General features: G+C 43.4%; 1 protein-coding gene across 1 annotated transcript in view; it reads left to right on the top strand.

The window, feature by feature from the left end:
- The window catches only part of LOC124613563 (major facilitator superfamily domain-containing protein 6), a 370,141-nt gene that overhangs the window by 244,614 nt on the left and 100,026 nt on the right, over nucleotides 1-25,501 (top strand). The window contains exons 4-6 of the mRNA XM_047142277.1: nucleotides 1,762-2,084; nucleotides 9,715-9,889; nucleotides 22,698-22,853. Of these exons, the coding sequence (XP_046998233.1) occupies nucleotides 1,762-2,084; nucleotides 9,715-9,889; nucleotides 22,698-22,853 (654 nt within the window). The remainder of the gene's footprint in view (nucleotides 1-1,761; nucleotides 2,085-9,714; nucleotides 9,890-22,697; nucleotides 22,854-25,501) is intronic.

Raw genomic sequence — 25,501 nt, 5'->3', positions numbered from 1 at the left:
AATTGAGGCGCGAATCTCCAAGGTCATGGAACGTGTCAATACATGAACTTACAACAAAAGAGTAATAACACATAAAAATAAATGTTCATGAACCTGAAAAAAGTCTGTCCATAAGTTTAAGTAAACGCTATCAGCATTACAAAAGAATCAGCTTAATTTTTCAAGAAACTCCTCGACAGTATATAAGGAGTGACCCATGAGGAAACTCTTCAGTTTCGATTTGAAAGCGCGTGGATTACTGCTAAGATTTTTGAATTCGAGTGGCAGCTTATTGAAAATGGATGCAGCAGTATACTGCACACCTTTTTGCACTAGAGTTAAGGAAGTCCGATCCAACTCTAAAAAACACAGTGAGCGAACGATTACAAAAGTTTATTAAGTCGTTATTTCGCCACAAACGGCACGTAACACCACCGAAATCTATTAAATTTAATAACTGTATTACAGAGCACAAATAAATTTGTCAGTACTTAGCTTATAACCGCTACAGCTGCAGTGCACGCCGCAAAATGTAAACACACTACTGAGGAGCGAGGCTTAGACGAACGACGAAAGCACACTCACAAATAATAGACAACTCGAGTCAATAACACAGGAAGAAAGACTGAGATTAATGAAAATCCACTAATAAGTTACTTTTACGGCAAATATTAGCACAAATAAACTTTAAAATAAGTAAATGAAGTCTAAAATTTATAAAATATCAACGAGCTATTTCAACAGCAGTGCAGCACAAATGACGTCACACCACAGGTATCCCATGCAATTATGCGAACACGGCTATTGTCATTTTCAAAAAAGGGGTGTTCACAGCATACTAATCATGAAGACGATGAAAACAGAGCAACACTTCGCTACCTAGAATTTCGAAATAAACATCTAGGTTTATGCTCTCGGTAAACAACATCATTGGGGCAAAGTCATGATACGAAAAACGCCCCCAACAGGGAAGATATTTGACTGGAAGATCGATGTGCATTCTCATTGTGTTTTCATTTGTTTACTGTTAACTCCGGCAAGTGGACGAATTATCCTTACCGCGGATACCTGCTGTGTGCTAGTGCACCAAAGACAGTTTCGTGTTGTGTTTGTAATAATGTCATGTCCACGTGAATGGTACAATGTGACACATTTATGAACTGGTCTTGAGGGTTAGATGTGAATTACGGAGTAAAAATATAGGGTCCCAGAAAGGACGTACAGCCGTTCATATCTATGTAACGAACAAAATTGTAAAAAAGCAATCATGCTCGTTAATAACCTCCTGGTAGCGAAACAGTATTTGCTTGGTAAATTATTTATTTTGTTCTATAGAAAAAGTTATTTTGGGTGATCAGTATAAACGGGACACTCTATAGTTTTCAATACATCCACGTCTTGCCATAATAATGTATCTATCAGTGTCTACCGTGGTTTATCAGTCTCGTGACCATTTCACATACTTCGACATTCCAGTTGCATTGTGCCTTCACCTCATTCTACTTTCTATGCCATATGACCTGCAGTGAACACATAGGGAGTGGTGACTTCTGTACTGTACAGCGAGGAGATTCTTCCAGATGGCATGGGTGATCACCAGTTGTTGCTGTCCAGAAACGAGTTAGTGACTGATGTACTGCATTGCGGTTCACATCTCCAACGGTTCGGCCAAGAAGTGATAGACGTTGGACCCCGTCGTCAACGTTTTGTTGCTTATGGCAGACTGTGGTGGCTGTGTTCTCCCCAAATCTAAGTAAGAGTTGCCCTCTGTGCTGTCAACAGGACATAGAGAAGGCGTTCTTCCTGCTGCTGCTGCTGGTGCTGATCGGGGAGTTCTTCAGCGCGCCGGCCATCACGCTGGCCGACTCCGCGGTGATCACGCTGCTGGGCGAGGACGCCGACCGCTACGGCTACCAGCGCATGTTCGGCTCGCTGGGCTGGGGGCTCGCCATGTTCTTCGTGGGCATCGCTCTCGACCACTCGACCGCCTTCCCGGACCACCCGTGCGGTCCGGACGCGCACGAGAAGAACTACACCATCTGCTTCGCCACGTTCTCCGTGCTGATGGGCTGCGCCTTGATCACCGCTACGCAGATCAACTTTCGGTAAGTCTCTCCTTGATAGGCGCTCTCGTCTTATGTCGCAGAGTTCGAGTCGCTAAATTCTAAGTACCATGTTTACAATCATTCCTGTATGAGATAAAGCAAATAACTATTTCATAATTTAAAAACTCACGCAAATGCAGAGCGGTGAAAGTGTCGAAAGCGACAGATATTTCAGAGGGCAGCCCCCCATCCCCCTTCAGTAATTCTCAAGATATGAGCAACTGTACATGCTGCACGTTTTAAACTCATCGGATGCCCAGCCATAGGCTACAGAAAGGAGCAAAGGAGCAAATACACCTTGGAATCACGCTATCTACCACCCAACCACTAAAATCAGAGGGCATCACAGTCAATGCTTTCTCTAAGGGAACAATTCATTGCACAGAGGACTGAATGGAACTCACTTAATCCCCCAGTCATTTTAGAAAAGAAGCAATTGGGCGCTACGCGGAATTCAAACAAAACCCTATGTCGTTGTACATGAGCTCAAGCACTAAGCAAATCCCAGTCGACTATATCGAAATAGTCAAAACTGCTTGAACAAGGGCAAATCTTCGCAGTTGAGTGGTCTCTTGGGTGATCAGTAATACGGCAGTTGTCTGTAGCCAAAGTTTCACTTGGCAGTTATACACTGATGAGCCAATACATTATGATCACCTGTGTAATAGCATATTGGTCCACATTTGGAACGCAATACAACAGCGATGCGGAGTGGCATGGGTTATACAAGTCCTAGGTAGGTTTTCGGAAGTGTATGGAACCAGATGTCAGGAGCAGGACAGTCAGCTCCCGTAAATTACGCACCGGAGTTTGTGTGCGCGTCATTGGCACAAGATAGCGTCCGAGATGTGCTCCGTAGGGGTCAGTTCTGGTGACGGTGGTGGCCAAGACATCGATTTGAGTTTATTGTTACGCTCCCAAACCTCTACAGCACTCTTTGTCCTTGCAAGATGCGCTGTTATCGTGTTGGAAGATACCGTCCCCGTCTGGGATGACATCAAGCACGATATAATTACAGGGGATCCACAGCTGCGGTGATGCCTTCGATTACTACCGCAGGTCCCATGGTAGCCCAGGTAAACCTCTACCCGTAACATAATATTTCTTTACGTTTCGTACAGCTGGTCACCTGGATGAAAGCGTATCCACACACGACCATGGACCTAGTACACAAGAAACGTGATGTTTCCACTTATTTGTGGTCCAATCGCAATGACGTTATACTCACTGCAATCGTAAGTGACGATATCTTTGGGTCAATATGCGAACACGTATCCTGCGGGGCCCATTGTTCAAAAAGGTACGCTGAACGTTTCTTTCGCCTCCAGCGTCGTCAGATTTGCCACAGATGGGCGCCTATCATGCTTTACAGAGCTGGCGAGCCTGCATCCTCCATTTTATATTTTCACTGTCCCTCAACTACTTTTCATAGACAATTGCACAGGGATAACCGACCAGCTTCGCCTTTTCCGAAATGCTCGTCGCCAACCGCCACGCCATAACAATTTGTCCTTGGTCAAAGTCGCCTATACGGTTACCCATTTGTGTCTGATTCCCTTATATACTTCCGCTTATGTTCTTCACTGCGAAATTCTAATATCCTTATGGTAATACCTGTGCAGATGAATCCAAATCTACTGGGAATACGATAAATTTCAGCATTTCACATCTACATATAATTTTTAACTAGACCCAAAGGAACTTGATCTTTCACGAAAACAGAAAACTACACTTCGGATTGTTTTCTTCTAAAATGTGACCGACGAATGTTGAAGTATGCGCTGCATATGGCAAAAAGGCTACTAATTCCGAAGTCACCAAGCGGGATAGCGCGGTGGTTAGCACACTGTACTTGCAACCTAGAGGACAACGGTTCAAATCCGCATCCGGCCACCCTGATTTAGGTTTCCCATGATTTCCCTAAATCGCTTAAGGCAATTTTCGGGACGGATCCTTCGAAGAGGCACGATCGCTTTCCTTCTCCATCTTTCCCTAATCCGAGCTTGTGCTTCGTCTCTAATGACCTCGCTGTTAACGGAACTTTAAATACTAATCTCCTCGTCCCGTCCCTGCTCACTATTCACGTCCATAAATAGCAGCAAGTCGATAGTGTAAAGCGGATCTAATCTGTTCCCCATAGATCTGCTTTGACTAAGGATTAGCTTGAGATTTACAAATTGAGAAAAAGGGCTTTCAGTGCCACAGATGGTACAATCCCTTATAGCAAGGCACGTAACCCCATCTCTTGTTGTGCTAGAGTGAGACAGTTGTTGGTTTAAAGTAGGAATCTGACCGTATAAACTTCCTATACATGCCTTTCCTTTGTGTACTATTTCCTTTTCTCCCAATCCAAACTTGAAGGCAGAGGAGACAGCTTTCTGTTCCTCCGTAGTGAAGCAGAGATTATGTGGAGAAAAAGTATTTAGTGCAAAACATTCTAGCAACGGCAACACTCAATCCACACGCCACCACGAGGCAGCCTGAACGTGTGAGTGGAACCACGCAAGGGAGTGCTAAACTCCAACGCATTTCTTTCTTTCCACGTTCGCTTCATCAAAAACTTCATGGCAATGATTTTCAGTTTTACCTCTTAGTCTGTTAGGACTCACATCACAGGTTCAGATTCAACCTAGAGGTCTATAGATCCCAAAGACAGCTCAGCATCTTTGTGCGTTGAATAATTGTGAGTTTGAGCGAGCTGAATGAAATGTAAGACATCGCTTGTGTTCTGTCGTGGGACACGAGTGTGAGGGGAGTGGGGGGGGGGGGGGGGGCAGCAATTTCGCTTCATGTCTCTACGTATTACTGCCGAACTGCCAATCGTAAAGTAAATTTGAACAGCATATACGTCTTGATACAATAAAGGATACTTCTGTTACAGCACAACATTATAAAATATCGTTCACTCCCGTCCCTCGCCTGTCCCTGGGTTCAAGAGTTCCCAGATCGAGGATAGCAGTGAATTAGACTTGACTAGAGCCACGAGAAAATTAGCGATACTGCTTGCTATCGACTATTTTCATCTCGACACCAATAGTATTTTACTCGACGCTTTTCGATTGATTATTTTACTGATATCACTGTTTTATAGCGGGTATCATATCGAATGATCCTCGTAATGATTTATTCCATTTTTATCATTTATTCAAAGCTTTGACCGCATGACTAACATTTACGACGCTTCGCCAACCTTGGCAACGTTTCTTTCGCAGTTCTTTCACTTGGATTCTCCTTACTTTTACGATTAGAATTACTTGCTTGTTTTTTGTATTGTTGTTTAAAACACTTTAAATGCAATAAGTGCCGACTCAGCAAAGAGAATGGCGCCTACCAATAAGTAAACTTGGCAGTATTTTGATGAACTTGATAGTAATGAAGTGAGATTCAAAAATGGTTTGAAAACCATGAAGAACATAAAAGATAAACTTATGTGCTCAATAGAGTGCATAGGACGTTACATGTTTGTTGGCATAAATACATGACGACATGGATGAAAGAAGGGTGTAAGCAAAAAAAATGTAGTTTTGAAATAATCGAGTTTCAGAAATTACTGTATTAAAAAGTGTCCTAGGAAATCATGCACTATCAGTGCGATCTGCTTTAAATACTTTTAAAAATATGGAGTTTTAGGCTGTTTTCTTGAGTGCCTGTAGGGAGGAAGAATGGGAAGTTTAGGTAAGATTTAATTTATTTACGTCTATGTATTATTCACCCCTTTTTCTAATAATCTGTGCCATAGTACCATATTTCTGCTGTAATTTCATATTTAAAATTGAATTTTTTTTAAAACTGGATTCTGCAACGAAAATACGAACTTTGCTTGTTTTTATGCTCGTATTACTGTATTTAAAATTTGTGAAAAAATCGATTGTTTTTATTATAGATAGATTACAGAAACAGGGATGCGATAGTGAGTATCTACTCTAATCTTTACATCAAAGTGTCAATACTTGATTAAAATATATGTATCAAAAGCTATAAATGAAGAGGAATGGACACGGATATACGAGGGTGAGTCAAATGAAAACCTTAAATATTTTTTTAAATATTATTTATTGTGCAGAAGTGGTACAAAGCTGTATCACTTTTCAACACAATCTACCCCAGGCTCAGTGCAAGTCCTCCAGCGCTTACAAAGTGCATAAATACCTTTAGAAAAAAAATTCTTTTGGTAGTTCGCGCAACCACTCATGCACCGCGTGGCGTACCTCTTCATCAGAACGGAACTTCTTTCCTCTCATTGCGTCTTTGAGTGGTCCAAACATATGGAAATCACTTGGTGCTAGGTCTGGTGAGTATAGTGGATGAGGACGGCACTCAAAATACAGGTCTGTGATTATTGCAACTATTGTATGGGCAGTGTGGGGCCTTGTATTGTCATGTTACAAAGGGACACCTGCTGACAGTAATACACGTCACTTAATTTGATTGCAGGCCGCAGATGATTTTTTAGGAGATCTTCGTATGATGCACTGGTGACAGTGGTCCCTCTAGGCAAGTAATGCTCCAGAATGACGCTTTTTCGTCCCAAAAGAGAGTCAACATAACCTTCTCTGCTGACGGTTCTGTTCAAAACTTCTTTGGTTTTGGTGATGAGGAATGGCGCCATTCCTTGCTCGCTCCCTTCGTTTCCGGTTGGTGGAAGTGAACCCAGGTTTCGTCCCCAGTAACGATTCTTGCAAGGAAGCCATCACCTTCTCGTTCAAAGGGCCGAAGAAGTTCTTCACAAGCATCAACACGCCGTTCTCTCATTTCAGGAGTCAGCTGCCGTGGCACCCATCTTGCAGACACTTTGTGAAACTGGAGCACATCATGCACAATGTGGTGTGCTGACTAATCTGTAAACATGCTGCAATGTCATTCAGTGTCACTCGGCGGTTTTCCTTCACTATGGTTTCAACTGCTGCAATGTTCTGTGGAGTGGTGGTGGTGGTTAGTGTTTAACGTCCCGTCGACAACGAGGTCATTAGAGACGGAGCGCAAGCTCGGGTTAGGGAAGGATTGGGAAGGAAATCGGCCGTGCCCTTTCAAAGGAACCATCCCGACATTTTCCTGAAATGATTTAGGGAAATCACGGAAAACCTAAATCAGGATGGCCGGAGACGGGATTGATCCGTCGTCCTCCCGAATGCGAGTCCAGTGTGCTATCCACTGCGTGTTCTGTGGAGTCACAACTCGTTGTGCCTGACCTGGACGAGGAGCATCTTCCACTGAAGTCACACCATTTGCGAACTTCCTACTCCATTCGTAGACTTGCTGCTGTGACAAACATGCATCACCGTACTGAACCTTCATTCGTCGATGAATTTCAAAAGGTTTCACCCCTTTACTACGCAAAAACCGAATAACAGAACGCTGTTCTTCCCTGGTGCAAGTCGCAAGTGGGGCGTCCATCTTTATACTGATACTGCGACGGTATGTGTGCATCTGCACTATGCTCCCACCTACAGGCCATTCTGCACGCTGTTTGTAGAACGCTTACCAACTTACAGGATAACGGCGCGAAACTTCGATTTGTTATTACAAATTTAAGGTTTTCATTTGACTCACCCTCGTAGTTGAAACCTGCTTGTGTACACTGCAATTTGTGGACGATCAAGTCGTTATTGCTAACAAAAAACATGATGTAGAATACATGCCAGGAAAACAACAGAAAAAATATAAACAATGAGGCTTAGAACTTGACATGCAGAGAAAAAAATATCTACTAGTTTGGCAGAACTATCCAGCATCCAACTGATTCGAAGAAAAGGTGGAAGGCCGAGGAAAACTTGGGAAGAGGAAATTGTAAGAACAGTAATACAAAGAGAGTTAAGAGAAGATCATTGGTACGATAGAGAATCATGAAAACCGAGCACCAGACAACGACGAAAGGCGTTCTAAAACCGATATAATACACCATTAAAAATGCTACACCACGAAGATGACCTGCTCCAGACGCGAAATTTAACCGACAGGAAGAAGATGCTGTGATATGGAAATGATTAGCTTTTCAAAGCATTCGCACAAGGTTGGCGCCGGTGGCGACACATACAACGTGCTGACACGAGGAAAGTTTCCAACCGATTTCTCATACACAAACAGCAGTTAACCGACGTTGCCTGGTGAAACGTTGTTGTGATGCCTCGTGTAAGAAGGAGAAATGCATAGCATCACGTTTCCGACTTTGATAAAGGTCGGATTGTAGCCTATCGCGATTGCGGTTCATCGTATTGCGACATTGCTGCTCGCGTTGGTCGAGATCCAATGACTGTTAGCAGAAGATGGAATCGGTAGGTTCAGGAGGGTTTACGGAACGCCGGGCTGGATCCCAACGGCCTCATATCACTAGCAGTCGAGATGACAGGCATCTTATCCGCATGGCTGTAACGGATCGTGCAGCCACGTCTCGATTCCTGAGTCAACAGATGGGGACGTTTGCAAGACAACAACCATTTGCACGAACAGTTCGACGACGTTTGCAGCACTATGAACTATCAGCTCGGAGACCATGGCTGCGGTTACCCTTGACGCTGCATCACAGACAGGAGCGCCGGCGATGGTGTACTCAACGACGAACCTGGGTGCACGAATGGCAAAACGTCATTTTTTCGGATGAATCCAGGTTCTGTTTACAACATCATGATGGTCGCATCCGTGTTTGGCGATATCGCGGTGAACGCACGTGTATTCGTCATCGCCATACTGGCGTATCACCCAGCGTGATGGTACGGGTTGCCATTGGTTACACGTCTCGGTCACCACTTGTTCGCATTGACGGCGCTTTGAACAATAGACGTTACATTTCAGATGTGTTACGACCCGTGGCTCTACCCTTCATTCCATCCCTGCGAAACTTACGTTTCAGCAGGATAATTCACGACCGCATGTTGCAGGTCTCGTACTGGCCTTTCTCGATACAAAATGTTCAAATGAGTGTGAAATCTTATGGGACTTAACTGCTAAGGTTATCAGTCCCTATGCTTACACACTACTTAACCTAAATTAATCTAAGGACAAACACACACACCCATGCCCGAGGGAGAACTCGAACCTCCGCCGGGACCAGCCGTTTCTGGATACAGAAAATGTTCGACTGCTGCCCTGGCTAGCACATTCTTCAGTTCTCTCACCAATTGAAAACATCTGGTCAATGGTGGCCGAGCAACTGGCTCGTCACAATACGCCTGTCACTGCTCTTGATGAACTGTGGTACCGTGTTGAAGCTGCCTGGGCAGCTGTACCTGTACACGCCATCCAAGCTCTGTTTGACTCAGTGCCCAGGCGTATCAAGGCTGTTATTACGGACAGAGGTGGTTGTTCTGGGTACTGATTTCTCAGGATCTAAGCACCCAAATTGCGTGAAAATGTAATCACATGTCAGTTCTAGCATAATATATTTGTCCAATGAATACCTGTTTATCATCTGTATTTCTTGTTGGTGTAGCAATTTTAATGGCCAGTAGTGTAATAATAAATACTTCAAGGCATGTATGCTTTTCTTTCGATACTTTAATGATCTCGATACTTTCCTTACGACACTACTCACGTCTCAAGTATCGATACTTTAGTTTCGATGACGAGTCGCTAGAGACGACGGTTCAGAGAATCGTTGACCACGCTGCCGTTGACGTTAGCGTTGCGTGTGCAGGTATGACTTCCCGCCGGAGCCGGAGGTGGAGCCGGTGGTGACGGAGAAGGTGGTGCTGCCGTCGCACGACGACGCGATGCTGGCGCAGCAGCTGAACCTGCCGCAGCTGGCGCAGCCCACGCCGCAGCCCATCAACATGCCGCCCCAGGAGAACAAGGCGCCGCTCGTCGGCAAGGTGAGACGTGCCTACCATCACTTGCTGCCATAAAGTCGAGCCCCCGTTTAACAGTTTCGGTCAAATCCGTATCTCCCGTGAATACACTCCTCTTTCTTTTTGCAGTCCTTTCGTCCCGAGTTGCAAGTCCACGGCTTCTAATGAGGTGATTTTAACGGTTTCAATGACAAAGAGCAACTATGCGTAATAGACGTTTATTTTTATTCAGCACAAAATAAAAACTGCTTGCTCCTCTTCAACTTCGACGTCGTCAGTATTGCCAACACACTACTTCTTAGAACGGGGGATGCACAGTGTCAGCTCAAGCTGCTAAACTGAAACGCAAACTGTTGCCCCCGTCCCTCTTCTAGCAGTTGCCTTAGCTCATTGACAAACTCTCTAGAACCGACCCCTTCTCAATGGAGGCACCTTCCTTTCCTCCGACGTGAGAATTAGACACTCTCTTATGAATCGAATTTGCATTAAAACAATTTCAAGTACGATTTCAAATTGTACACTGAAGACAAATTTTCAGTATGACTTCAGCGGATAAAAATTGATTTCGGGGACACTCACAGATCGCCGATTCTATTCGTATGCAGATCATGTTTAAAATTAATTGGTTGATGCAGGCTGACGTCGTGGAGAGAAAAGGGCTAAAAGCATATAAAAACGTAAATCAATACAAAAATGTTAGAAATGTTAAAATACAACAGAATATGGTATATATATATATATATATATATATATATATATATATGTGTGTGTGTGTGTGTGTGTGTGTGTGTGTGTGTGTGTGTGTGTGTATGACCCGTCCCGGCTTCACACGGGTTGCACTAAGCATCTACAGCCGGACGAACTGTCCGGGGCAGCGGTAATTTTATTTAAGCCTTAGCTACCAGGTCATTTTTTGTCACTTTCTTTTCCAGGTGCAGTCTGACAGTCTGCTTTAATTAAATACCCATAAAAATTGCATTCAGTAATTTCTATGAAACACTTCAGTTTTTTATGTATAAGGTTACATTAAAACCACACAAAAAGTATATTCAAATAAATTTTTTAGTTTATTTTTACGAAAGGAGCCTTTTTTTTTGTCATGAGACTGGTTTGATGCGGCACACCTCGAATTCCTCTCCTGCGCTAAATTCTTCATCTCAGAGAAGAACTTGTAACCTACGTCCTCAATTATTTGCTGGATGTGTTCCAATCCGTATCTTCCTCTACAGTTTCTGCCTTCTGCAGCTCCCCCTGGTACCATGGAAGTCATTCCATCATGTCTTAACAGATGTCCCATCATCCTGTACCTTCTCCTTATCAGTGTTTTCTACATATTCCTCTCCCCTCCGATTCTACGTAGAACCTCCTCATTCCCTACCTTACCTCTCCACATAATTATCAACATTCGTCTGTAGCACCACATCGCAAATGTTTCGATTCTCTACGGTTCCGATTTTCCCACAGTCCATGTTTCACTACCATACAGTGCTGTACTCCAGACGTACATTCTCAGAAATTTCTTCCTCAAATTAATGCCGATATTTGATATTACTAGACTTATCTTGGCCAGGAATGCCTTTTTTGCCGTAGCTAGTCTGCTTTTGATGTCCTCCCTGCTCGGTCCGTCATTGGTTATTTTACTGCCTAGGTAGCAGAATTCCTTAACTTCGTCTACTTCGTGACCATCAATCCTGATGTTAAGTTTCGCAGTCTTCTCATTACCTTCGTCTTTCTTCGATTTACTCTCAGTCTATACTGTGTGCTCATTAGACTGTTCATTCCGTTCAGCGGATCATGTAATTCTTCTTCACTTTCACTCAGGATAGCAATGTCATCAGTGAAACCTATAATTTATATTCTTTCTACTGAACCTTTCTTTTATTTCCATCATTGCTTTCTCGATGTACAGATTGAACAGTAGCCGCGAAAGGCTATATCCTTGTCTTACGCCCTTTTTAATACGAGCACTTCGTTCTTGATCGTTCACGCTTGTTATTCCCTCTTGACTGCTGTACATATTGTCTCTGCCTATAGCTTACTCCTACTTTTTTCAGAATTCCGAACATCTTGCACCATTTTACATTGTCGAGCGCTTTTTCCAGGTCGTCAAATCCTATGACTTTTCTTTAGTCTTGCTTCCATTATTAACCGTAACGTCAGAATTGCCTCTCGTGCCTTTACTTTTCCTAAAGCCAAATTGATCGTCATCTAGCGCATCTTCAATTTTCTTTACCATTCTTCCGTATATTATTCTAGTAAGCAGCTTGGGCGCATGAGCTGTTAAGCTGATTCAGCGATAATTCTCGCGCTTGTCAGCTCTTGCCGTCTTCGGAATTGAGTGGATGATGTTCTTCCGAAAGTCGGATGGTACATCGCCAGACTCATATGTTCTACACACCAACGTGTATAGTCGTTTTGTTGCCACTTCCCTCAACGAGTTTAGAAATTCTGATGGAATGTTATCTATCCCTTCTGCCTTATTTGATCTTAAGTCCTCCAGAATTCTTTTAACTTCTGATTCTAATACTAGATCCCCTATCTCGTCTAAATCGATTCCTGTTTCTTCTTCTATCACATCAGACAAATCTTCCCCCTCATAGAGGCTCTCTATGTACTCTCTCCACCTATTCGCTCTCTCCTCTGCAGTTAGCAGTGGAATTCCCGTTGCTCTCTTAATGTTACCACCCTTGCTTTTAATTTCACCGAAGGTTGTTTTGACTTTCCTGTATGTTGAGTCTGTCCCTCCGACAATCATTTCTTTTTCGATGTTTTCACATTTTTCCTGCAGGCAGTTCGTCTTACCTTCCCTGCCCTTCCTATTTATTTCATTCCTCAGCGACTTGGATTTCTTTATTCCCGAGTTTTTACTTCTTCCTTTCATCAATCAACTGAAGTATTTCTTCTGTTACCCGTGGTTTCTTCGTAGTTACCTTCTTTGTACCTAAGTTTTCCTTCTCAACTTCTGTGATGTCCCTTTTTTAGAGATGTTCATTCTTCTTCAACTGTACTGACTGCTGAGCTATTCCTTATTGCTGTATCTGTAGCCTTAGAGAACTTCAAGCGTTCTCGTCATTCCTTAGTTCTTCCGTTTCCCACTTCTTTGCGTATTGATTCTTCGTGACTAACGTCTTAAACTTCAGCATACTCTTCATCACTACTATATTGTGATCTAATCCAGTATCTGATTTCGGAATCTCTGTCTGACCATGATGTAATCTAACTGAAACCTTCCCGTATCACCCGGCCTTTTTCAAATATACCTCCTCCTCTTGTGATTCTTGACCAGGGTATTCGCTATTACTATCTGAAACTTGTTACAGAACTCAATTAGTCTTTCTCCTCTCTCAGTCCTTGCCCCAAGCCCATATTCTCCTGAAACCATTTCTTCTGCTCCTTCCCCTACAACTGCATTCCAGTCCCCCATGACTTAGATTTTCGTCCCTCTTCACATACTGTATTACCCTTTCAATATCCTCATACACTTTCTCTATATCTTCATCTTCAGCTTGCGACGTCGGCATGTATACCTGAACTATCGTTGTCGGTGTTGGTCTGCTGTCGATTCTGATTAGAACAACCCGGTCACTGAACTGTTCACAGTAACACACCCTCTGCCCTACCTTCCTATTCATAACGAATCCTACTCCTGTTACACCATTTTATGCTGCTGTTAATATTACCCTATACTCATCTGACCAGAAATCCTTGTCTTCTTTCCGCTTCACTTCACTGCCCCCTATTATATCTAGATTGAGCCTTTGCATTTCACTTCGCCCCCTCGGCAGTCCCTCCCAGAGATCCGAATGGGGGACTACTCCGGAATCTTTTACCAATGGAGAGATCATCATGACACTTCAATTACGGGCGACACGCCCTGTGGATACACATTACGTAGGAGCGCATATAAACACGAAACTGCACAAAAAGAAAGTAATATTACGTGATAATGTTACTGCTATCAAAACGCAAATGCATTGCACTCTAAATTTTATTTTTTGCTATATTTTTATTTATTTTTATTATACATGTATTAATAAAAACATAAAAACTACCATAAGACTTAAAAAAAAAGTACACTAGTACCTTCGGTTTTCAGTTTCCTTTTCAGATGTTTTCTTCGCGCTCGCAGGAAATTTTTGTAAGGAATTCAAGTTAGATTGGCGCCTTACAACAATGGCAAATATCAGGCGTCTTCCTCTGCTATTTTGGGCCGCAGGTCGAGCATGTTTTGCGTTTTGCCAATCGCTCTACGACTTCTACTCTTGGTTCTGCTACACCGAGAACACGATGAATGGATGCGTGAAGCTCACGGAATATGTGATAACTGTTGACTCGCTTTTTATCTGTGGTATTACCAAATGGTTTTCAAGCTTCTGCAAAAAAATATAGCGACACAACTGACTATTTTCTTTATGGGAATTGTCAAGGACAAACACATTCACCCCACTTATGTCCAACATACTGAGAAACAATGCCATTCGCCATTGTTGGAAGAGGCTTTAACGACCTAATGTATTCCCAGCAGAACCTTTAGTTAAAGGTTCAGTCTCTACACTTCTTTCTTCATCACTCTGATCAATTCTTTCATTCAAGGTATTCACAGGTAGCAAAACAATTCGTCTTCACTTCCACAATGCTCCTATTCTGAATTACGCCCACTTACAATTTCGTTGTCACTACATTATCCAACATCACTTCCTAAACCGTCGTCAAACCATTTTATAGCAGTGCCCTCAAAGTCAGGGTCTGTAATACGAATAGTGGACACAGACCTGGCAGTTGTTGTTGTGGTCTTCAGTAGAGAGACTGGTTGATGCAGCTCTCCATGCTACTCTATCCTGTGCCAGCTTCTTCATCTCCAAGTAGCTATTGCTCTCTACATCCTTTTGTTTAGTGTATTCATCTCTTGGTCTCCCTCTACGATTTTTACCCTCCACGCTGCCCTCCAGTACTAAATTGGTGATCCCTTGATGCCTCAGAATATGTCCTGCCAACCGATCCCTTCTTCTAGTCAAGTTGTGTCACAAATTCCTCTTCTCCCCAATTCTGTTTAGTACCTGCTCATTAGTTACGTGATCTACCCATCTAATCTTCAGCATTCTTCTGTAGTAATACATTTCGAAAGCTTCCATTCTCTTCTTGTCTAAATTCTTTATCGTCCATGTTTCATATCCAAATAGCAAAACTCATCTACTACTTTATGTGTCTCATTTCCTAATCTAATTCCCTCAGAATCACCTGATTTAATTAGATTACAATCCATTATCCTAGTTTTGCTTTTGTTGGTATTCATCTTATATCCTCCTTTGAAGACACTGTCCATTCTGTTCAACTGCTCTTCCAGGTCCTTTGCTGTCTCTGACAGAATTCCAATGCTATCGGCGAACCTCAAAGTTTTTATTTCTTTTCCATGGATTTTAATTTCTACTCCAAATTTTTCTTTTCTCTCCTTTACTGCTTGCTCAATACATAGATTGCATAACGTTGGGGATAGGCTACAACCCTGTCTCACTCCTTTTCCAACCACTGCTTCCCTTTCATGCACCCTCGACTCTTATAACTGGCATCTGGTTCCGTAAAAATTGTAAATTTCCTTTCGCTCCTTGTGTTTGACCCCTGCCACCTTCAGAATTTGAAAGAGTATTCCAATCGATATTGTCAAAAGCTTTCTCTAAGTCTACAAATGCTAGAAACGTACGTTTGCCTTTCCTTAGTCTATCTTCTAAGATAAGTCGTAGCGTCAGCATTGCCTCACGTATTCCAACATTTCTACGGAATCCGAACTGATCTTCCCCAAGGTCGGTTTCAACAGCTTTTCCATTCGTCTGTAAAGAATTCGTGTCAGTATTTTGTAGTCGTGACTTACTAAACTGATAGTTCGGTAATTTTCACAGCTGTCAACACCTGCTTTCTTTGGGATTGGCATTATTATATTCCTCTCGAAGTCTGCGGATATTTCGCCTGTCTCATACATCTTGCTCACCAGATGGTAGAATTTTGTCAATCCTGGTTCTCCCAAGGCTGTCAGTAGTTCTAATGGAATGTTATCTACTCTTGGGGCGTTGTTTCGACTTAGGGGTTGGGTTGGGTTGATTTGGGGAAAGAGACCAAACAGTGAGGTCATCGGTCTCATCGGATTAGGGAAGGATGGGGAAGGAAGTCGGCCGTGACCTGTCAATGGAACCATCCTGGTATCTGCCTGAAGCGATTTAGGGAAATCACGGAAAACCTAAATCAGGATGGCTGGACGCGGGATTTAACCGTCGTCCTCCCGAATGCGAGTCCAGTGTGCTAACCACTGCTCCCCCTCGCTCGGTCTCGACTTATGTCTTTCAGTGCCCTGTCAAATTCTTCACGCAGTATCATATCTCCCATTTCATCTTCATCTACGTCCTCTTTCATTTCCAAAAGATTGACTTCAAGTACATCGCCTTGTACAGACCCTCTATATACTCCTTCCATATTTCTGATTTCCCTTCTTTGCTTAGAACTGGTTTTCCATCTGAGCTCTTGATATTCACACAAGTGGTTCTCTTTTCTCCAAAGGTCTCTTTAATTTTCCTGTACCCCTAGTGATATATGCTTCTACAGCCTTACATTTGTCCTCTAGCTATCCCTGCTTAACCATTTTGCACTTTCTGTCGATCTCATTTTTGAGACATTTGTATTCCTTTTTGCCTGCTTTATTTAGTGCATTTTTATATTTTCTCCTATCATCATTTAAATTCAGTATCTCTTCTGTTACCCAAGGATTTCTATGAGCCCTCGTCTTTGTACCTACTTGATCCTCTGCTGCCTTCACTATTTCATCTCTCAAAGCCACCCATTATTCTTCTACTGTATTTCTTTTCCCTGTTCCTGTCAATCGTTCCCAAATGCTCTCTCTGAAACTCTCTACAACTTCTGGTTCTTCCAGTTTATCCAGGTCCCATCTCCTTAAATTCCCACCTTTTTTCAGTTTCCTCAGTTTTAATGCACAGTTCATAATCAACAGATTGTGGTCAGAGTCCATATCTGCCCCTTGAATTGTCTTACAATTTAAAACTTGATTCCTAAATCTCTATCTCATTATGTAATCTACCTGAAACCTTCCAGTGTCTCCAGGCCACTTTCACGCATTCAACATTCTTTCATGATTCTTAAACCAAGTGTTAGCTATGATTAAATTATGCTCTTGCTATTGAATCCATAACCCAAAGTCCCAAGTGCTGTCTCAGAAACTGCTGGCATGGAAGAAGCAGTAATAGTAGAGGTCCACGTCTTGTTCAATTGGATGCTGAGAAAGGAACCCACGACAGAGAAAGAACAATTAAACAACGCTGTAATCTCCTACCCCACCCCTAAGATTATCAAAAATGTTTCAAATGGCTCTGAGCACTATGAGACTTAACATCTGAGGTCATTAGTCCCCTAGAACTTAGAACTACTTAAACCTAACTAACCTAAGGACATCACACAGATCCATGCCCGAGGTAGGATTCGAACCCGAGACCGTAGCTGTCGCGCGCTTAAGATTATCAACAGAATAACAGTAAACGCTAGGGGTCTGTGAGACTGCACCTGGAATGATAAGGATTAAGGGGCAGTGCGAAGAGCTATGCTAAAAAATCAGGGAACAACATTAGGTAACGGAACACTGCCTGTTTCATATGAATTAAACGATTTAAGCAGGACATCCCACTTGCTGACGTACTGCAACGCCTAAAGGCGGGAGCGGACTGCCAGACCGCAGTCCTCTTAACAATGCGGGCCTTGCATCAAAGGCTTCCTTGGACGCTCATTTGTCGACTGGGCAGACGCGCCAATGCACCGCGAATTTAAAAATCCCTGCACTAGTTTATGATAGTAACTGTCACGTACACACAGAAAAAAGACGCTACGCGGAAGTTCAATTTATAACATGAATAGAAGGATAATGTATGTGTATATGTACAGATTCTCAGGACTCAATGTCCTGGTGTGTTTCCATTGGACGTCACTTCGGTGAAATGCGTCTCCCTAGCCAGTTGTACAATCGCGAAATGGCGACCTACAGTTTAATGTGGAATCCGAAACAAGTTTCATTTTTGGCGAATCTCCTCATCATTTAGAGGTGATTGTTTGGTCAAAAAAGTAAGAAAAAAAATTCTTCGTTAGCCACGATGTTTCAGTTACCAAGCACGACCTACATCATTTCTCTCATCTTTTCCTCGTTCTGTCTATGTGTTTCTTTGCTGTTTTCGTCATTTAGTTCTATGCGAATGTCGCGTAGACATTGTTGAAGACGTCACTCAGTTTTGTTGTATTACGGACGGTGGCCAGTCGACTGACCGAACACGCTGAGTTACCGTTCCGGCACCCCTAGACCACCAAGCCCGACTGATTTTACTCTTGATAATGACACAGTTCAACACGGAATTCGGAAAACGTTCTGCCTCTAGCGAATATCAACAACAATGAGAAGTGAATGCTAGGTTAAAAGACAGTGAAAAATCCGTGGTCCAACCGGGATTCGATCCCGCGACCTCTCGATTTTCAGGGGCGCGCCTTACCAGTAGACACACTCGCTTTCTGCTCAAGCTGCACTGTTGTGTGGAGTTGCGGCGGCTGTACCGCTAGATAGCAGATCCATCGTCTACACAGCACTTGCGTACATCAGTTCATCATAGTTCGGCTAGTTTCCACGAAATACACTCCTGGAAATGGAAAAAAGAACACATTGACATCGGTGTGTCAGACCCACCATACTTGCTCCGGACACTGCGAGAGGGCTGTACAAGCAATGATCACACGCACGGCACAGCGGACACACCAGGAACCGCGGTGTTGGCCGTCGAATGGCGCTAGCTGCGCAGCATTTGTGCACCGCCGCCGTCAGTGTCAGCCAGTTTGCCGTGGCATACGGAGCTCCATCGCAGTCTTTAACACTGGTAGCATGCAACGACAGCGTGGACGTGAACCGTATGTGCAGTTGACGGACTTTGAGCGAGGGCGTATAGTGACCATGCGGGAGGCCGGGTGGACGTACCGCCGAATTGCTCAACATGTGGGGCGTGAGGTCTCCACAGTACATCGATGTTGTCGCCAGTGGTCGGCGGAAGGTGCACGTGCCCGTCGACCTGGGACCGGACCGCAGCGACGCACGGATGCACGCCAAGACCGTAGGATCCTACGCAGAGCCGTAGGGGACCGCACCGCCACTTCCCAGCAAATTAGGGACACTGTTGCTCCTGGGGTATCGGCGAGGACCATTCGCAACCGTCTCCATGAAGCTGGGCTACGGTCCCGCACACCGTTAGGCCGTCTTCCGCTCACGCCCCAACATCGTGCAGCCCGCCTCCAGTGGTGTCGCGACAGGCGTGAATGGATGGACGAATGGAGACGTGTCGTCTTCAGCGATGAGAGTCGCTTCTGCCTTGGTGCCAATGATGGTCGTATGCGTGTTTGGCGCCGTGCAGGTGAGCGCCACAATCAGGACTGCATACGACCGAGGCACACAGGGCCAACACCCGGCATCATGGTGTGGGGAGCGATCTCCCACACTGGCCGTACACCACTGGTGATCGTCGAGGGGACACTGAATAGTGCACGGTACATCCAAACCGTCATCGAACCCATCATTCTACCATTCCTAGACCGGCAAGGGAACTTGCTGTTCCAACAGGATAATGCACGTCCGCATGTATCCCGTGCCACCCAACGTGCTCTAGAAGGTGTAAGTCAACTAGCCTGGCCAGCAAGATCTCCGGATCTGTCCCCCATTGAGCATGTTTGGGACTGGATGAAGCGTCGTCTCACGCGGTCTGCAGGTCCAGCACGAACGCTGGTCCAACTGAGGCGCCAGGTGGAAATGGCATGGCAAGCCGTTCCACAGGACTACATCCAGCATCTCTACGATCGTCTCCATGGGAGAATAGCAGCCTGCATTGCTGCGAAAGGTGGATATACACTGTACTAGTGCCGACATTGTGCATGCTCTTTTGCCTGTGTCTATGTGCCTGTGGTTCTGTCAGTGTGATCATGTGATGTATCTGACCCCAGGAATGTGTCAATAAAGTTTCCCCTTCCTGGGACAATGAATTCACGGTGTTCTTATTTCAATTTCCAGGAGTGTAGTTACAAAAAATTATATACGATCTTCCTTGTGGATCAGTCTATCCATCAGTCACAACCTGATCAAAATCCCCACAGTAGTTCCTGGGATTGGTCCGAACATGTACAGTCGCGACCAGGGAGCTTCCATTTACATGCATAGATATATACTAATTAGATGTCCATAAGAACCGAAGAGTGTTTATCGCCTCACTCCTTAGCGTCTTCCAGTGGTCTCTGCCGTCAGTCAAGCATTCGTGGGCTCCCACGGTCTGCTGGTCTTTCTTGACTCCATCCATCCACTTCACTCTTGGTCTACCAGGGGGACCCGCACCTTGTGGCTTCCCTTCCAGCACTGCCTTTGCCATCCTTTCTTCTCTTCTCACATGTCGCAAACATTCAATTCATCTCCTGTCTATTACAGCTGTCGCACGTGCTTCATTGAACAGCGCGTGAATTCTGGGTTTTTCTTCTTCTAAAAATTCCATTTTCTGACAAGGGCGCAAAGATTTTTCTTAACAGATTGTTTTCGAAGCTCATAATTTTTCTCTCCGGCTTCCCGCTATGTATTCGTGTTGCAGCCCCATACATTAACATCGGTCACACATCAGTCTTGTACATGCAGAATCCTGTCGTCCTTGTTAGTAGTTTGCTGCTGAATATTTTTCTCATTGAGGATAAACACCTTTCTGTAGGTTTTATCTGGTTCGATATCTCGTATTCTCCATGTTGTTGTTTGCACTCATAGTACTTCCCAGATATTTGAAGGAGCTGCACGTCTTAAGTTCCATACCTCCTAATGGCAGTAATACCTTCATTACCCCTTCGTTATTTCTCGTTACATTCTGTTTTATCTTGATTGATCCTCAGACCCCTCCTCTCTTAGCACTTTAAATGTTCTCATTAGTTTATTTTCTTTCTCCGCTATAACAACAATATCGTCAGCAAACAAGTTCACACCTCTTCCATTCTATGACGCTCTTTTTAGGACGTTATCCAGTAACAAGTTAAATAGGCTTAGTAAGGTGTAGTCTCCCACTTTGAGACTTATCTCAACTGTAAAACATTAGGACTCCCTCTGTTGCACCCTCGCTTCACATACAGTTTTCTCGATACATATTTTGGTCAACTTCAACAGTTTCGAAGGTATTCCTGATTCTTCCATTACCCTTCATATGTTTTCTCTGTGGGCATTATCATAGGCTTTCTTGAAATCTACAAATAGGTATGTATACCTACTTGTCAAATCCCCATATCTTTTCAAGTACTTGTCTGAGAATGAATCCGTGGTCCGCTGTTGACATGACTTTACGAAATCTAGCCTGGTGCTCTTCAAGATTTTCCTCTGTATATGATAACAGCTATAGTAAGAGAATGAGCACAAGGATATTTCATGCGCTACGTGATAGCGTTATACCCCTGTAATTATCACACTTGGTTCTTTTTCCTGTCTTATGTGTTGGGCATGATGCTGCTTGTTGCCATTCATTGGCAATCTTTTCATTTCTTCAAAACTGTAGAAACATTAAATGTACTGCTTTTCTGCAGGCTTCTCCACCTTGTTTCAGTAGCTCTATTGCCTTGCTATCAGTTCATGAGGCCTTATTGTTCTCAATTTGCTTTATAACTTCATCCATTTCCCTCACTGTAGGCTCGTCCCCTTTTGGCTGGGGTTCTTACTTTCCTTTCATCTCTTTTCCTAGATGGTCATTTAACCGTTCTTCGAAATAGTCCTTCCGTACATTTATGCGCTCCGTATGTGTATGCATTTTATTCGTACATTACTAGTGTGGATTTTGTAAAGGTAAGGTAGTTCGCAAGATATTGATGTCGTACAACAACCCCATTGAGCGTTCATAATCTTCCACAAGTCACGAAAGAGTACTCAAATGGCTGAACCCAAACCTTGACCAGGACCGAATACTTCCCCAGGTCATACTGCACCACTTGTACATGGATATCCATCGCCAGCCAAAGGTCTGCCCTACAGCCTAAATGATAGAGGCCCAGGCAAACGTGCCCTAATCTGGAGATTGTATCTTTGAACCGTCCACCGAGCGCGGTGGCGTAGTGGTTAGGACACAGAGCTCGTATTTGGGAGGACGACAGTTCAAATTCCCAAACGTCCAGATTTAGGTTTCCCATGATATCTCTAAATCGCTTAAGGCAAACGCCGGAATAGTTCGTTTGAAAAGGGAACTGCCGATTTCTTTCGCCAACCTTCTCCGGTTCGAGCTTGTATCTTACTTCAAAAGACCTTGGCCTACGGAACATTAAACCATAATCTTCCTTCTTTTTCTTTCTTCTTTTTGTTACTTACATCTGTAAAGTGTGCGTTTTGTAGAAAAGCACTGAAGGAAATTTAGATGTAATTGTGCAAATTAGTTTAGTAACAGAAAATAATTAGAATGTATAACATTAAAAAAACTATTTTCCTTACGTGGATTTAATCTTTCTTGCATGAAGTTATTACCTGTCACTATCTTATTTTCTTCCAACATGGGGCTTTTGTAGCTATTTTAACAAGTATAAATTGATTGCGAACGTAGTCTACAAGGTAAAGACTTTGCAATATATTACGAAACCGACAGTTCATGTAAGAAAAGGTGAATTTTTTTAAGAATAAAATTTTTATATTGCTTAAATTATTATTGTTACTATAAGTTGCCTTTCATTATTTGCTCACATGAAATCTCTTATAATGAACTTTGATCAAGATGGCGTGGTGGAGATTTTTCAGTAAACATTACACTCGTTGCAGACAAAAATGTTCGCCCAGACGACGCGCGAGATCCCAGAGTGGGTGACAGTGTTCAAGCAGTTTGGAAACCTCAAGTGCGGATCGTTCCTCTTCGTATCATGGTTTATGGGGTTTGGAATCGGACTTATTTTCACCTTCCTTTTTTGGCATCTTCAGGTAAGTCAGTTTTAATAACAATAAAAGTGCCAAGTTCGTTTAAATTCTTGACAGAAGTAATACTTCACAAATTAAAAGAAGTAAAATGAAGTACAAACTATGGCACTTTTAATACAAAAGCGAATTACATATTACATATAATACTTTTAAAAAAAACAGAGTTTATTAGTCAGTCTAGGTTAGCACAGAAGTCATGCGCGTCAGTTGCGTTAGGTGTTCTTGACGTAAGGTCTTCGAGGCTGCACCGGGTGACAGCCAGGACAGGAATTCAAGTGTCGCAGTGTCTGACGTCGCCAGAGTTTCGCAGGTCAGACCTAGTGACGATATTACAAAGTTGACCTAATCTGTACTTTAGGCTGAGTGTTCGAAGTCGTAGGTATCTCTTGATTTCAGCCTTTTGGTGTTTTGTGTATATCGTGAGTAGGTTGATGTAGGGAGCTTCATTCTCTCATCGTAGGCAACTCCTTTCTGTCGAACTGTTCGTGGAGCTATCACTCAGTTGATACAGCTAATCTGTAGGTTTAGGTTACAGACAGCTGCTGATAAATCCTAGTAGTTTTTAGTTTAAAAGAGTTTCAGTGCTGTAGTTCTAAAAAAAAAAACATTTAACGCCAATGTGACTGTTTTCCAAACTGATTTCAGTGAGAAAGTTTGTTTAAGAAATCTCAGACAAAACTGACGGAGGAAAAAAATTAATATACTTTCATCACCACAGAAAAACTTTGCCAATTTACTTGGACAGTTTCGCAAAGCTGACAACACATCGGAACACACACTGATGGGTCAATACATTTTGATCACGTGCTTAATGGTGAGTTCGTCCACCACTGGAACGCAGTACAGCAATGGTATGGCATGGCTTGGTTTCATCAAGCCGTTGGTAAATTTCCGGAGGTATGTGGCACCAGATGTCTCTGACCAGGCCACACAGTCCCACTAAATTGCAGGCTGGTGGTTTGTGGACGAGGAGTTGGTGGCAGATAGCGCCATAGATGTGATCCCTAACGTTCGTATCAGGAGAAGTTAGTGGCCAAGACATCAACGTGAATTCACTGTCATGCTCCTCAAACCACTGTAATATGATTTTGGCCTTATAACACGGACAGTTATTCTGCTGGAAGATACCATTAGCGTCGAGGAAGACATCAAGCGTGAAGGAACGCAGATGGTCAGAAATACACGTAGCCCACAATTGTCATTGTATGGGGTGTTCAAAAAGTCTCTCCGCAGTGCCGTATGATTGTTCGCCTGCCTGGGTTACTTCCCTTCAAGTGGACCCTCCCAACATTCCACTGTTTCGTTTATCTCAGCCAGCGTCAGTAGTATCGCTGGTGTGTGTCGTTACGTGTTGACGTGAACGTTTAAGTTTAGCTCCTTTGTTCGTTTGTTTCGTTTTTGTCACTGTTAAAATGCTAACCATTGAAGAACGTGTGTTTTTAGTCGAACAAGCTTTCAAAGCTGGCGGTAAATACACGGTTTCAGTTCGTCAAACATTTAATTCAGTTTCCCCGGAGACAACACTCCCACATCGCGATACTGTGCGAGATTTGATTAACAAATTTCGAAGTACGGGTTTAGTGACAGATGCACCGAGAAGTGGTCGTCCTAGCGTTTTGTCTGAGGATAAACTACTCGATATTTCCGATAAAATATCCATGAGTCCGAACAAGTCAGTAAGAGAACTCGCCCAGGAAATCGATGTAAGTGTCGGAACGGCTCACACAGCTGTAAGGAAAAAATTAGAACTTTTCCCACACAGTCGTGCAAGAACTGAAAAATACTGATCATGGCAAGAGACTGCATTATTGTCAATGTTTCAAAAATTTCGTTCAACAAAATGGAAGGAATATTCTTAATGAAACGTTTTTCACTGATGAGGCGTGGTTTCATTTGGGTCAGATGGCTCTGAGCACTATGGGACTTAACTTATAAGGTCATCAGTCCCCTAGAACTTTGAACTAGTTAAACCTAACTAACCTAATGATATCACACGCATCCATGCGCGAGGCAGGATTCGAACCTGCGACCGTAGCGGTCGCGCGGTTCCAGACTGTAGCGCGTAGAACCGCTCGACCACTCTGGCCGGCTGGTTTCATGTATCCGGGTACATGAATTCGCAAAATTCTCGTGTGTGGAGCACTGCAAATCCATTGTGTATTCATGAGGAACCACTTCATTCTGTGAAAATAGGAGTTTGGATTGCAATTTCTAGACGTCGGATTGTGGGTCCCACGTTTTTCATTGAAACAATAAACGCACAACGATACTGCAGTGATATTCTGTAGCCATTCACATGAGAACTTGTGTTAAGTGAAATACTGAACGGTTATTTTCAACAAGATGGTGCAACCGCGCATACAGCTCGCGTTTCAATGTCACTGCTTGCTGGTGTTTTTGGTGATCGCATAATTTCACAGGGACTTTGGCCTCCATGATCGCCTGACCTAAAGCCACCTGACTTTTTCTTCTGGGGTGCAGCGGAAGCAACTGTCTATAAAAACCGTCCAAAATCCATCGATGAATTGAAAACTGCGATATCCAGTTTCACTGCTTCTGTTACAGAAGAAATGTTACAGCTTGTGTTTGGAAACATGATTAGACGAATTGAATTGCGTATTCAACAACAGGGGGGACACTTTAAACATTTA

The sequence above is a fragment of the Schistocerca americana genome, chromosome 4, assembly GCF_021461395.2.
Source record: "Schistocerca americana isolate TAMUIC-IGC-003095 chromosome 4, iqSchAmer2.1, whole genome shotgun sequence".
NCBI classification, from domain to species: Eukaryota; Metazoa; Arthropoda; class Insecta; order Orthoptera; family Acrididae; genus Schistocerca; species Schistocerca americana.
Note: the sequence above shows the minus strand (reverse complement) of the source record. Positions and strands in the feature narration are given on the sequence as shown.